At 40.8% G+C, this 14,559-nt stretch overlaps 1 protein-coding gene across 9 annotated transcripts in view; it reads left to right on the forward strand.

The window, feature by feature from the left end:
* DST (dystonin) overlaps nucleotides 1–14,559 on the forward strand; it is a 1,789,835-nt gene that overhangs the window by 1,217,000 nt on the left and 558,276 nt on the right. For 7 of the 9 annotated variants that reach the window (XM_069235771.1, XM_069235775.1, XM_069235772.1 and 4 more), the window contains 2 exons: nucleotides 9,537–9,686; nucleotides 13,134–13,349. The exons of the other annotated variants lie outside the window; for them this stretch is intronic. In XM_069235771.1, the coding sequence (XP_069091872.1) occupies nucleotides 9,537–9,686; nucleotides 13,134–13,349 (366 nt within the window). The remainder of the gene's footprint in view (nucleotides 1–9,536; nucleotides 9,687–13,133; nucleotides 13,350–14,559) is intronic. 9 annotated transcript variants of the gene reach the window in all.

The raw sequence follows: 14,559 nt of genomic DNA on the forward strand, positions 1-14,559 counted from the left end.
AGTGTCAACCCTTTGTCACATAAACTGCTCAAAATACCCAGCGTGCTACTTTCATGCTCATCCAAAGTGTCCCCAAAAATCAAAATGTCATCTTGGTACACTTTCACACTTGACAGATCTCCCAAAATGTTGGCCATTGCTCTTTGAAAAACTAAGGGTGCAGACACAAGACCAAATAGCATTCTCTTGAACATATAAGTCCAGATAACTGTAATAAAAGCCCTAAGATCCATGGAATCTTCATTCTGCCTAATTTGATGGTATGCTGAAGTCAATTCCAAAGTGGAAAATCATTTGGCATCCCCCAGCATACCCAGCAAATCATTTACACAAGAAATGGAAAATCTGTCCACAACCACCTCCTTGTTGAAACCTCTCTAGTCTATACATAACCTGATGTCCCCACTCTGCTTCCAAGCTATTACCATGGAGGACAACCACTCCATTCCCTCAACTCTTTCAGTCACTCCTGTTGCCTTCAGTTTCCTAAATCTTTAAAAACAGAATGTTAAACTTTGATAAGCATGTTCTCTTTTTACTCACAATGGGGAAAGCCACTCCTTTGATCTTGGTCTTTTGTGCATATTCTTTATTCTTTCAAGCATCCTAATGTATCACAGAACACGTGAGGAAATTCCTTACAAAAGTCACTTTTAGAGCTGTTGGTTTGCTTCACATCCTTTACATCTATATCCTCACACAGGCTTATTGGAGGATTGGAATTGGGATCCAAAATAGTACACAATCCCGTTGATGAAACCAAATGATAACAGCATCCCCTTTTATTGAAACACAGTTTCCTTGCAGTAAATCTACCTAGAAATTCAAACTCCCCCTCAAAATACCTAACTAACTCTGCAGACTCTCCAACATACCCAGTAGGTTTCATGTGAAGTTTGAACAACTTTACCATACTACTTATCTTGTTTTGAAATCCTTCAAATAGATAATGGTTAATTATGCACCAGATTCAAAAAGCATCCTTACTTTCTCCCCTTGCACACGTACATCATCATGAGGACCATCACCTTGTTTACATGTAACTCGCAGTACATTTTGTTCCTCTTCTTCATCAACTATTATGTTGTTTACTTTTCCACTGCCATTTCTGCTCCTACAACATTTGCTCATATGTCCTTTATGCATACACAGCTTACAGGTGATCTTCCACCTGGGACAATTCATATAATTGGACATGTGTCCCACAGATTCACACCTAAAATGTTTCCCTGAAAATTGTTTGCTTTTACCATTACCTTTCATTGCCTTATCAACTACTTTTGTGATTTACTTATCACTGACAAGAAACATCTAGCACGGGTATCCAAAACTTTCTTCAACACATACAAGACTATGTTCTAACCTTCTGATAAGATTTATCCTTTTGGTAAAAGATGGATAAACTTGAGACCAAAGTTCTTCTCTAACCCTATCACTGACACACCCCAACATGAATTGATCTTTGATGTGTTCAACAGCATTCCCAAACCTGTAGGAAGAAGCTAACTTCTTCGGAGCAATAACATATTCTTCTACAGTTTCTCCCTTTTCCTGCATACAATTCCCAAAATGAAAACTTTCAAGAATAGAAGAAACTTGTGGCAAAAAAAGACTGTCTAATTTCTTAATTGAGACTTCAAATTCATTCAACATATTAAACTCTTCTTCCAATTCAGGAAGGTGATAAAACATTTCCTGCCCTTCCGGAACCAGACAGTGTAACAAAAGTGAGGTTTCTCTCTCAGCACTCAAACTCTGTGTGAGAATCAGCATAGATCCAACACAACTGTGAGGAAGGCTTCCACAACTTCTGGATAGGCATGAGAATCAGCCAGGGTCCACTAAGCTTGAAAAAAATTGAGATGATGAGTGTGCGAATTACCATAAATTTCACATACAAAACTGCTCCCAATCGAAGATGGTTTAAGATGTGGTAATACAACATCGGGGAGGCACGTCAGCACATACACCATGTAACATGCGATCCTGTCCACAAAGCGGTAACTGTGTCACTTGTGGTTTGACGAAAGCACCAATGCAAACTCCAAAATGCTCATGCCATGGATGAGGCTGCACAAGCAAAAGCTACACAGTGAAATGAAGCTGCCTGAGATCCAGACAGGACCTGCAGGGGCAAACCAGAAGTTCAACACAAGTGAAGGTGGAGAGCTGGTAACCCTTTCCACCTTAAGGTGAGGATTAAAGGTGAGACTGTAAATCCATAAGCACTGTACTTCAGAAAATGGTGAAATTCAGAGTTGAAAATATAACAATCAACTGAAACGTCAAGGTGTAGTGTTAAAGCACCAAGAGTCCCCTCCTCTAAATTTTCCTCATCGCCAAAATGTGGGGATCTGCTTGTTAATTAAATGAGAATCCAAAAACCAGGTTAACTCCAAAGAGTAATACATTTATTCCGCCAAATGCTCCAGCCACAGCTGCCACAACCAATAGTCTCCCCGCATCATTTGGAACTCTGTCCTATTCATCCCTATTTGCATCACCACATATTAGAACAATACGGAGACTACAACCCGTAGACTACCACGCCCTCCTAGATTATGTAAAAGGTTTCTCAGCTATGACCTACAAGTTCATTGCACTGACTTTGCTGCTAGCTAAGAGGCGGGTATCAGTCCACAGTGGTAGGGGGTCCCACACCTAAAGTCCCAAACTTGTTATGAGATCCGAGAGTTGCTGCAGGCCTAGTCAGACCAAATTCCTACTAATGCTAGGCCATAAGATATTAGGACCCCACTGTACAACTATTTATTGAGAGGGATGGGGGAACACAGATGATGAGGAAGGGTGGGACGCTGAGGGCTGACCTTTTTCTGGGAACACATGTCGATTCCACAAGGCACTGCCACGAGATTTGTTATTACTTCTAGGCCATTATACAGTACAGAGGCTACGAGGATCCTAACTAGCCAGTCAGAAAATAAGTTGATTAGTTATTTAAAACTATAAACATACAATCAAAAAGAAACAATTAAAACCGCATTTTATATTTCTATACACATACACAGCAGCCATTTTGAAAACGTCCCTAAAATTAATTACAATTTTATAAATTCCACAAGGTTTAAAATACACAATTAATTTCCAATTGATTTCATCCTACAGTCCACTAAAGTACATTGTACAAGCTTACGTGCGGGCTGAGCCGATCTATCTACACTGCCCACACATATGGGCCACTTTATTAAAACTATCACAGTAAACTGAAGTAAGACTTGACGCGGTCTCAAAACACACCTCCCAATGTTCCCTAAATCTACAATCCTACTAAAGTGCATTGTGCTAAGTCACATGCAAACGAGGTCATTATAAGAGCACATTCCGCTCATAGCATCCTGATTAAAGATTGTCACATGCTCACATGTAAACTAGATTATTGCACGTGCACATTACTCTCTTGGGAGCCTGAATAAGAAAATTATCATAATAACAAGATAAAGCCAACCTCTGCCAACCCCTCTAGTACCCAGTCAAACTGGAAAGTGTGTTGTGCAAATAGAAAAGCAATCTAAAACTGTAACCAACCGTATAACCCCATTCCATATTTACTGGGGGTACTAGACAAAAGTAGGCATAGGAAACCACAATGTTTTTATCCTGCCCCTAGCAGCGCCACCAGCACACACTTATTACAAAAACCCTGAAACCCTAAAATAATCCCTGTTGCGCATAACTGTATCACCTAAGCGTGCTTGATAAATGGTAGGGATAGAGGGAGATATTTTTCCAACACTACCTCTTGCAGCTCGTTTAAATAGAATTATGCCCCCTATTTAGCCATAAAACACGCCCTCCTAAATACCCACTCTCATGGTGTAGCCCCTCGCCATACTTTAACCCGGCTATTCAAAACTTTCAAAAATTGCACAGCTGAACATTCAACCTAAAATTTTGTGGGTTTAGGGCCCCCATTGCTGTCGACTTGCACGTTCTAACGCCCAGCACTAAAATTTGATTACCTAGCAAAGCCCTTCGATCTGTTAATAATTTTGGGCATAAGCACAGAATCTGCTCAAAAGTTTCATTCGACTGATGACACATATTGCTCCAACAGTCACTTGGTTTGCCATTTGGGGACAAAATCTAATGTCGTACCCCAAATTTCATTTTCATAAGCTCCAACTTTAGAGTTACAGATAAGGCTGATTCGAAATATGCCTGTTCCTTATAGGTTTTATACCATTTTATCACCAGCCAGCTATGCGACCGCTTCGCCAAGTGAGCTTTATCCTCTACACGACTTTTCAGCTGTATACATTTATTTAAAGACTTCTTAAACATGGATTCACTAACATTACTAAATCTTTACTAAATATTTAAAGATTGTGACCCACCTTTAAATCTTCTGTAATGGTGTAGTTTAGGGACGTTTAGTATTTAAATTATGGAGTTAGGCTTATTTCAAAAGACATTATTACATATTGTCATGTTATCCTGACGGTGAAATAAGCCTTCTGGGTCCATTTGATTGTACAGCACTCTCAACAGAACTGGATCTTTGCCCGGCAGGGCTTTGCTGTTCTCAGAAGCACATATGAAATGTTGAGGTTAGTTTACACTTAATTCATCACTATGTGGTAAAAAATAAGAACAAGAACGCCAATTCTCAGAGTTAATGATGCATCTAAATTAGGCTTACACATACAGATTGCTATTGATAGTTATTGTTACAAGTGAAATCCACTTTTTCCATCCACACATAGATTTTCAATTAAATATGTCTCCAAGAACCAGGCAGTGGTGGGGAGGTTTCAGGACCAGATTGACATGAAGGCTTGGGAACAACAAGAGGCGTATTTCTTTGCGTTCATACATATTTTCTCAATGTATTACCCACATGAAAGTCACAGTAGATCAAGGGCTGCGATAAATACATTTCCAACCTGGAATTGGGGCGGCAGCAACTCTAAAATTGCTGGGGTTAAAAGGATGAGCCACTCAATGAGGAAAAATAATTTATTTGCAGAGAAAAAGAAAGTTTGAAGTGTAACTGCACTTATGCAGGATATCTTCACATGCACGGTTGTACACTGTGTGTTGGAAAAACAGAAATTATTTGGGTGCTATACCACAATGTCGATTTTATTATTTAGCATTACAATTTCTCAAATTAACTTTTCTTTTCGCTAAATAAAAACCGAGCTTTGTTTTAAAGAAACATCTAACTGGGATGTAATAGTTACTTTCTTCTGGCTACCATGGCCACTCTCTGAACCAAACACTTCCTAGACTCTGAAGCTTTGCACATGGTAAATTGTGTTTTTACAGTGGCCTTTTCCTTCCTCTACAGTGTAAACTGCCATTTCCAAGTCCTACATGATACTCCACAGAGGCAACACTTTAATTCTAATTTTCATTACGAACAAGAGTTTATTCTTATCAAACTTTCATTGGCCTCCCTCTGTTCCAGCTGACAAAGGTCCCCATAATGTGGATGTTAGACAGGTTCTGAATTTGTACTTGGATACAACTGAACACTTGTAATTTGTTTTTTAATTTCTGTTTTCTCTTGCCATCTCAATGAGCATTCCACAAATGTATTCATTGACATGGACTGGATGCTGGGCTTTGTAGTTTCCTCCTTGGTTACCCAAGAAAAAAAAAACTTCTCCCAGGAACCACAGTTACTTGATATGCATGTGAAAAGTGTTGAGTGTGAGAGGTGTTGAGTGTCTCCTCAAGAAGATCTCAGTTAGGAGTAACAATTTACAATTTACATTAGTGGTTGTACTTGATTGCAGATGATGAATGGTACAGTAGTTGAAACGCAAGTCACTAAAACTACCCTGAGGCAAGATGGAGAAAAAGCCCACCATAAAGTCTCCTGGGTGAGAGAAATATTGTTGCAGAAAAAGAGGACTACAATTCAGGAACAGAAAAAGCATCTAAGTGGGTAATTAACACAATGAAAAATAGGGATACAGAAACATTTAGGCATATCTTTTTCCTTACTGAAACCTCCTTTTGTATATCTGGGCAGAATATGACATCACAGGAAAAAAGGTAAGCACAATGATGGAATGGCAACAAACACTGGAATGATGACAACCTTATATAGGGATAGGAATGGATGTAACGTTAGCAATGCCTCCTTCTTCAGAAGAATGGTATGTCTTAGAAACAGGCGTGCGAGCAAGAATTTTATCTTTAAAATCCTTTCTCCTCTCCGTTTGATGTCCTGGGCCCTCAATGCTCTCATGCTCTGCAATCTGACTAGTCAGTCTGGGATGCCTCACTGCATGCAGAGAAGCCTGATGTCAGGAGGACTGAAGCCTTCCTGGCTGCTGGGTCACAGGAACACTGAAGATGTATGGGTGAAGCGGGAGCAGCAATCTGACTGCGCAGTAAACACAATGGCCAAAGATGTGCTGCCTTCCCCTCTGTGGACACAAGACTAAATTACACCAGTGCCACCTCTAATAAGCCTCACCCCCCAGTGCAACATTCGTACAGAAGGACATAGTGGTCACTTAAAAAAAATCAAAGGAGAATCAAGAGGCATGGATTTAAAAAACAGATGACCAGAACAGATCAGAACCAGTCAGAAGCTCAACAGGCATGAGCAGTAATGTTTGGCTTGATCTTTTTCTTCAGGGAGAGGACAGCCTAAATGCAAATTATTTCAAATACAGATATCCAAAGAAGGAACTGGTGTTGCTCCGAAGAGGGACACACCCATACAACCACGCATACACCACAACACTCACAGTCACATTCACACATGCACACACACACACGCATACACACACACAGACACCACACACTAAGACACACACACACAACACCCCCCACTCTCCCATCCCCCCTCTCCTGTCGGACACCTGACTTACCTTGACTGGCGAGGAGGTCGTCCGGCAGGGAACGGGAAGGGGCGCTGCCACCGCCGGCAGCGCCCCACCAGCATGAAACCGCTAGGCCGTATTAATGGTCTTATTACGGCTGGCGGTGTCCTTCTGGTGGGGCGGTGCAGGTGGTAACAACGCCAGTGCGCCACCCCCCCGCCAGCATGGCTACTGCCGGATATCCACCCAAAGTGTGCCAGAAATCCGGCAGTACCTATTATATGCCGTGTGGAAGACCACCAGCACTGGTCGTCTTCTGACACCCGTGGCTTTAAAGTCGTAATGAGAGCCTTAACGTTTTTTAATTCAGGCCAAATCTGACTTCAGACCAAATTGATTTGGGATAGTTAAAAAGGTCTGGCCTTAACATACTTAACCTAAGGAATTCCCCTTTCATCTTCCAGGTTCAGGCAATCTCTCAATATGGCCCAGTTGAGCCCAGCCTCTTTGTTCAGCCAAAATTAAATCCATGTAATTGATGGCCACACGGCTATCAGACCTGTAATATAGTCGATACTCACTTTCTCATGTAATACAAAAGAGGAAGTAGATTGTGGGTGAGATAACAGGAGCCTCAAGAATTTGTTCTTGATGATGGCAAGTTTGACACATCTTTGTTGCTGCCATAACCAACTGCTGAAATACATTTTGTGTGATATATTTAAATAAGAGCTGCCATCGGGAGGCAAAGTCAAAAAGGGCTACCCATCAAATTTCAGAATTGAGAAGCTGAGACCACGTCCCTTTACTGTCAATCAGAACCACTAAGTAAGAAAAGATTTCCCCTAGTAATTAACATTTCCCCGTGCAAATGTTTGGGTTTTAGAGGACCTTGAGCTTGCTATTAAAATATGTGCATTATTAAAATGTATGCTCAAGTCCAAATAATTCTAACAAGTGTTGGAGTCCTATGGTGGTTCTTCCTATGGGTGCTGCATCGTCTATGTATTACTGGGCAGGTATACGTTGTAAATCTGCTTGTGGTGTATTTCGGATAGCTGCACATAATTATCTGCTCCTATGAACAAGGGTGTGGGGGTGTGGGTGTGGAGGGGAGTAATGCTCTATAGGTACACATAATCTATGACTAGACTCTAGGCCGTCCTACATGTTAGAAAAGGAGTTCCCCTCAGATGCTAATTCCAATAAGTTCTAATTTGTTCAACCAATTAATTACACCAATCAATTAATATTTCAGTTCTACCCCATAACTCCATCACCAGTGTCTCAGCTGATTATTGTAATGTTTCCATAGGGAAGCTTCTTTTTAGCCAGAAATTTATCAGTCTCGGGCCCCCTTTCCTTTGACGGTCCCAGACTTGAGGGTCTCTGTTTTATTTTTATTCTTTAGGTCCCACTTCTTTTTTTTTTCCTAGCAGATTGAACTAAGTCCAGTGGAGAGACTGGTGGGCGGGCTAGGGTGCACTTTTGCTGTAGACATCATAAAAGAGGGCTTTGCCTCCTTGTACCCCCTGTGCGATGTTTAGTGAACATCAATGGGCAGCCATATATCCTCTTCTCTCCCTGTGATGGGCTGCAACATTCCTGACTGATCCTGCCCCAAAGATGTTCCTGCCCCTATCCTGAGTTCCTCCTCCACCAATAAAATCACCTTGTTAAAAGCCTCCACTGCTGAGATCAGAAAGGAGATTATTGATGGGCCATTGTGAAATTCCTTTTCAATCATAGAATCAGAAGTACAGAGTACCTTTTGCTTGACCATACTGACCTTGAGTTCTTGTACAAATGGTGGGTGAATGAGATCAGGCCCAGCACAGCCTCCCCTGGGATCAGACAGGCGCAGGCTGGCCTGATCTTGCCCCGGGCAAGGGTCCAGGAATGTCCCATGCAGCAAGGTCAAGGAACTGCCTCAGTCAAGCCTCTCCTCCTCCTGGAGGTCCAAAGGAAGGGGCACTGTAATTCCTGGGGTCTATCAGCCACCTTCAGTGGTCAGGACCAGATGTAACCGCTGACTTCTTCCTGCGCATATTATCCCTTTTATGAAACATTCGAAATGGGAAAACCAGGAGGGGTGGTCCAGCCCAGTCTCTTCCATGCTCTGACGGATACAGTCTTTGCTTGGGTGCAGCACTGTGTGCCCTTCATGTGTCCCGCACAATGGCTATTTATAGCATTTGGATAGGAGCATGGGATGTCCCACTTCCATTATCCCTGTGTGATCCATAGCAGGCTAGTACTTGGAGTCCTGAACAAACAAACATGTCCTCTTGACACATATTTTGCAAACATTTCCCTGTTCGGTCCCTTCTGCTTAAAGCTCCTATGTTTGGTGAAGTTATGTTTTGACACCTGTTTGTTTGATGATAGAAGTTTGTCTATTCAGTCACCCGCTTTGCTCTGTATTATGCTCAACACAGTTGAGAATAGGCTATATCAAAAAATGTAGAATGCAAATATTACTTATATAGCATTTGTTCGATCACTCCATCTGTCAACTCCTACTTTGATCAACGTTATGTGGCATATTGGCTGTAGTGACTGCATTCTTTTTAGTAGTCATTGCATTATATTTAAAATAAACTCTTTACTTTTTTTAAAATCAAAATTGCTTTCATTTCAAGTTTCCAGCATTTATTGAGACCATTTTTAAGATTGCATGAAATGTTGTTGTGTTATGGCTGACGTCAGTACAGAACTCTTATCAACTCTCAGGTATTCAGTGCTGAAGAGCAGTGCTCTCGGGTTACACAGAAACTGCAAGAACATTTGACAGTGATTCAGGACATGAAATATCACCTCGATAATCAGCAGCCCATCAGCAACAACCTGGAAACTTTAAAACTACAACTTGAACAGTTGGAGGTGAGCTATAAATTGTATTGGCTGTTTTTTACTCGTAGGCAAGTATGTCATGTTATTTTATTTTATTTACATGTTATTTCTCAATGTTTTTGTTGCATTCCCTTCAAATATCACTTGAATTTAAATCGTATCACCAGTCACTGCTTTCCTTAGTAGTCATTTATACTTTGTCTCTCCACTGCAGATGTTTCTGTTAGTGTTTCACCAAAGTTGGTGCAGACATTGCTGTATATCAGTAGACACGTGTTTCTGGGTTTACCCCTTCATGAGTAGAGAGCAGAAGTAGTAGAGAGAAAAGAAAAATTATCTGGGGCTACTGGAAATGCTGCCAAATTCCTCTCAGGTCACAGTACCACTCACAAGCACACAGGTGCATCTCCAAAGCCCGTCAGCGTGCTGGCTCAAGGGAGCCTTTTAAGAGAGCACTGCCTCACATCCCGGCACAGTTGACAAGCTCACCTGGGATGCACCTGTGTGTTGTGGAGTGGTACCGTGACCTGTGAAGACTTTTGCAGCATACCAACAACCCGGGATTACTTTTCTCTGCTCTCTACTACTTCTGCTCTCTACTGAAGAAAGGATAAACCCAGAAACGTGTCTAGAGATAACAGCACTACCTGCACTAACTTTGGTAAAAAAAACTAGAGCAGCTTTGAAGTAAGCGTACTGCATTTACCAGGATGCGATGTTGTGAACTGTGCTGGGATGAGAGGCAGTGTGCTCCCTCCCCCTTGTGTTTAAGAGGATCCCTTGAGCCAATGAGCTGACAAGCTCACCTGGGATGCACCTGTGTGCCTGTGGAGTGGCACTGTGACCTGTGAAGACTTGGGCAGCACACCAGCAACCCCAGATGACTTTTCTCTGCGCTCTACTACTTCTGCTCTCTATTGATGAAGGGCTAAACCCTGAACACATGTATAGTGATAACGGCACTACCTGCACCAACATTGGTGAAAAGCTACAGCAGCTTTGAAGTAAGCCTACTGCATTTACCAGGATGCAATGTTGTGAACTGTGCTGGGATGACAGGCAGTGTCTTCCCTCCCCCTTTGTACTGTTATTGCATGTTTAAACTGGAGAAGTGTCCACAGATATAGTTTAACATTTTATGACAAAATCATGGCAACTGCTGTCTGAGGATTAAGACTTAATGATTAGTATATCCTAATAGAGGTGTCTGCTGCAGAGACATTTAAGATCTTTGCAACCTGGGTAACAGCTCTGCTGTCTCAGCCTGTAAGATGTGTTTCCTCTGAGTGATAGCACTACTGTCTTATACCTGAGATCTGTGTATCTATTCTGTTTACTTATCAAGTATGATGCTAACTACATTTTCTAGTAATATAGGTGAGCCACCAAAATCCATTACCAGATTATTTCACATGCTTTTAAAACATAAACATTTTTCACCATTTAAGTAAAAATTGACTCAAACTCTTTTGGCTGCATATTCTGAAGGTTTTCCTAACCAGTGAGCCTCCTTAACAGCCTTGAGAAATGATGGACTTGCTTACCAAATCATGAAAATATAGAATTTTACATGAAAATCCCTTCGCAATTATCTGTAAACTTAAGGCCTTTTGGACAATTCAGTTTGAAGTTGAGCTGTAACAGGCATCATTTGGCCACTTGTTTAAAAGTATTTTTGGAATCAATCTCTCTCTCAAATCCAGTGGGAATTACATACTTGCTTTCTGTGTTTGCAGACTCCATAGACTTTGAGCTACAATTTACTCCCCACCACTTTCAAGTTCAGTGGCTATGGTGTCACTCATGTTTCATTAAAGACAGCAATAAAGTTTAAATAACCGAGGCCAGTGGTTCTTTACCTTTTGACTTCCATGGACCTCCACTTAACCATTACAGGAGCTCGGGGACCCCAACTGAATCATTATTGGAAGGTGGCGACCCCGGCTAAGCATTTTCGATGATTTGAATTACAAAACAATACATAAAAAATACAGAAACAAACATTCAGCAAACAAATACACAAATGATTAAATATTTCATTACCGTGCAAACTAATATTTAAAAAATCCGATTTTTTTATTTTAATGGGAATGTTGGAGCTTTTCCTAATTCAGTTTAGGCCACTAATCATCCATACATGAGCCAGATGTACAACTCAGAGTTTTGCAACTCGCAATTTGCCACTCATTTGTGAGTCGCATATTGGGAGGCGCAAAACCATATGTACAACAGTGTACTTTACGCTGTTTGCAACTCCCAATGGGGTCGCAAATTAAATACCTCATTAATATTCATGAGGTAGGTCACAATATGCGACCCCATTGGGAATGACTGCCCTTACAGGGATGGTGGCCTGCTTAAGGACAGCAGACCACCATGTCTGTGACTGCTTTTAAATAAAACTGCTTTTTTTTATGCAGCCCGTATTCTTGAAAGGGGGCTGCATTTCAAAAACAAAAATGAGAAGTTTATTAGCTACCATTCACAAAGGGGAAGGAGTCTCCAGGTGACCCATTCCCCTTTGCGAATGGGTTAGCACCAATTTGAAATTGATGCTAACTGTGATTGTTTTGTGACCGCATTCACGGTCACAAAACAATCCTACATCGCACTGCGACTCACAATTAGGAAGGGAACGCCCCTTCCTAATTGTGACTTGCAAACCATTTTTGCGAATCGGTAGATAGATTACTGAATTGCAAAAAAGGGTTTATACGTCGCATAATGCTTTTTTCTCGTTGCTAACAGCCCGATTTTGCGAATTAGGCTCTTTGCGACGAGAAAAAAGCTTTGTACATGTGACCCCTAATTCAGTTTGATGCATATGCACTGCTCCCACAAATTAATGTAAGGATACTACTTTAATTTTTAGTCTTCAATTTAAAATGGATTCACATTTAGAGAACATTTTACTAAATTTAATTTTACATTTTACTTCTTTATTTTTACACACTTTATTAATCTCTTAATGTTATTTAGTTTCCTAAACAGTCATGGACCCCCTGGAATGAATTTGCAGATCCCCCAGGAGTCCCCAGACCACAGGTTAAGAACCAGTGCATTATGTGCAGTACATGTGCATGTACTTTCAATTGCTTCTCCCTTTTGACATATTAAAATCACTCCTTCATCTCAAAGTAGGCATCTCTACTTATTAACTTTCTCTTACTCACACAACTTGAAACCAAGTAGAAGAGCCAAGAAGACAGACAGTTCCTATTGCAACTCCCACCCTTAATTACGGACCAGCCTACCCGCCAGCTAAGATCAGAAAATACACCTTATTTTATTCTCCAGAGAAGAAGAATGCCCCTCCCATCCAACATGCAATAGAGTGGTCATAGAGGCACAGTGTCGGCATCATGTCTAGCAGTAAATGGCGCATGGACTGCATACTACAAATCATATAAACATAATTAGTATTAAATGTGTTACTTTGCATGTGTACAATTAATGTAAACCACCCTTTCATTGCAGTCATTTGAAACTGGACTGACAGCAGTGTCCAGCATTGTAAGAAAAGAACTGAAGTTGTCAGAAGAATTCATAAAGATGATGCACAAAGAAGTTCCAGCTGACCGACTTAAGGACCTGAAAATAAGTCATGACTGTTTACAGAAAGCATTCTTTGTTGTCCGTGAGATGTCTTCAAAGCGAGCGAAGCAGATTGTCTTTGCTGTAGACTCTGAAATGGTAGGTATTGTTCAAATGGAATATGCAATGCATGTGTTAAAGAACAATGTAGTTGTTGCAATAATTTGAAATTGAAATGCCAATTTTCGTGGTGTTTCTGTCACTAAATCAGCTGATTTGGCAGATTATTGTACTTAGGTACAGGGAAATAAAGTCATCAGTACATGTCTATATCATGTCATTATGTGTGAAAGCCCCAGAATGGAATTCAGATCTATTTCAGGTGTATAACTCGGCTACTAGACCATATTTCCTCTGCAAACTGAAATATTAGAATTTTGTACTAGAAGCAGAAGTGAAAGGGCAATAATGAAGCAAAGCTAGAACACACCATTAGATAATACTGAGCAACTGAGAGAAAGCATGGTATAACATCTGAAGGAACTGACCAATGTTCAATTATGCAGTGCAGTGGGCAGCATGAACAGCAATAGTATGTATATTGTTTTTAATGCTCTTACAAGCAGTCTGTACAATGTAAAAGTTTGAGTTCTGTGGACATGTTTCTTAATGTTCAGAAGCAAGCGGGCATCTCTATCACACTATCTTCTCTAGGCTAAGTGATTCTTTGAAAAAAGAACTGAAAGAATAGATCATCCAGGCAAATTTGTGCAGTGTTATACATCCTGTAATGTGATGGGCATGGAGACTGTATCTCTCTACAAAAGTCTATTTCTCTGTAGAGAAATTATCTAGCTCATGTCCAATAAAGGGAAGGCAACATGTGGCACAGTACAAACCTGTAGAACAAGCCAAAACAAGATGGCTTGGGGTTTAAAGGAGCTATATTAGAGTGCCTTTAGACAAACAGAAAGGTATCTGGAGAAGAATGAGAGTGAAAACCATTCTGCAAGTTCTCTTGAAGGTAATTCTTTCAACGTTCTCTCTACAGTTCAACCATGGTGTAATAACACTTTCCAACTAGAACCATAGCACATGGTTTCAGAATTATGCCACAGATGTATTCATGTTGCAGCTTAAAATGCTTTCTTTTTGTTTGATAAAAGTATTGGGAAAGCCATGGTACTTTGATGGTATCAAAAACAACTGGACTATTACAGGTAGTTTCACCATAAAAGGGGATGTGTTCAAATGTAGAAAACCAGTTCTTGTTTAGACCAATGGTTGGTAACAATTTAAGTGGCAAAAGCCAATAGACCTGTTCACCCAGTCTGGGCAGGGGTCATAATTTAAAAGTCCATGCATACTA

The sequence above is a fragment of the Pleurodeles waltl genome, chromosome 5, assembly GCF_031143425.1.
Source record: "Pleurodeles waltl isolate 20211129_DDA chromosome 5, aPleWal1.hap1.20221129, whole genome shotgun sequence".
Classification (NCBI taxonomy): Eukaryota; Metazoa; Chordata; class Amphibia; order Caudata; family Salamandridae; genus Pleurodeles; species Pleurodeles waltl.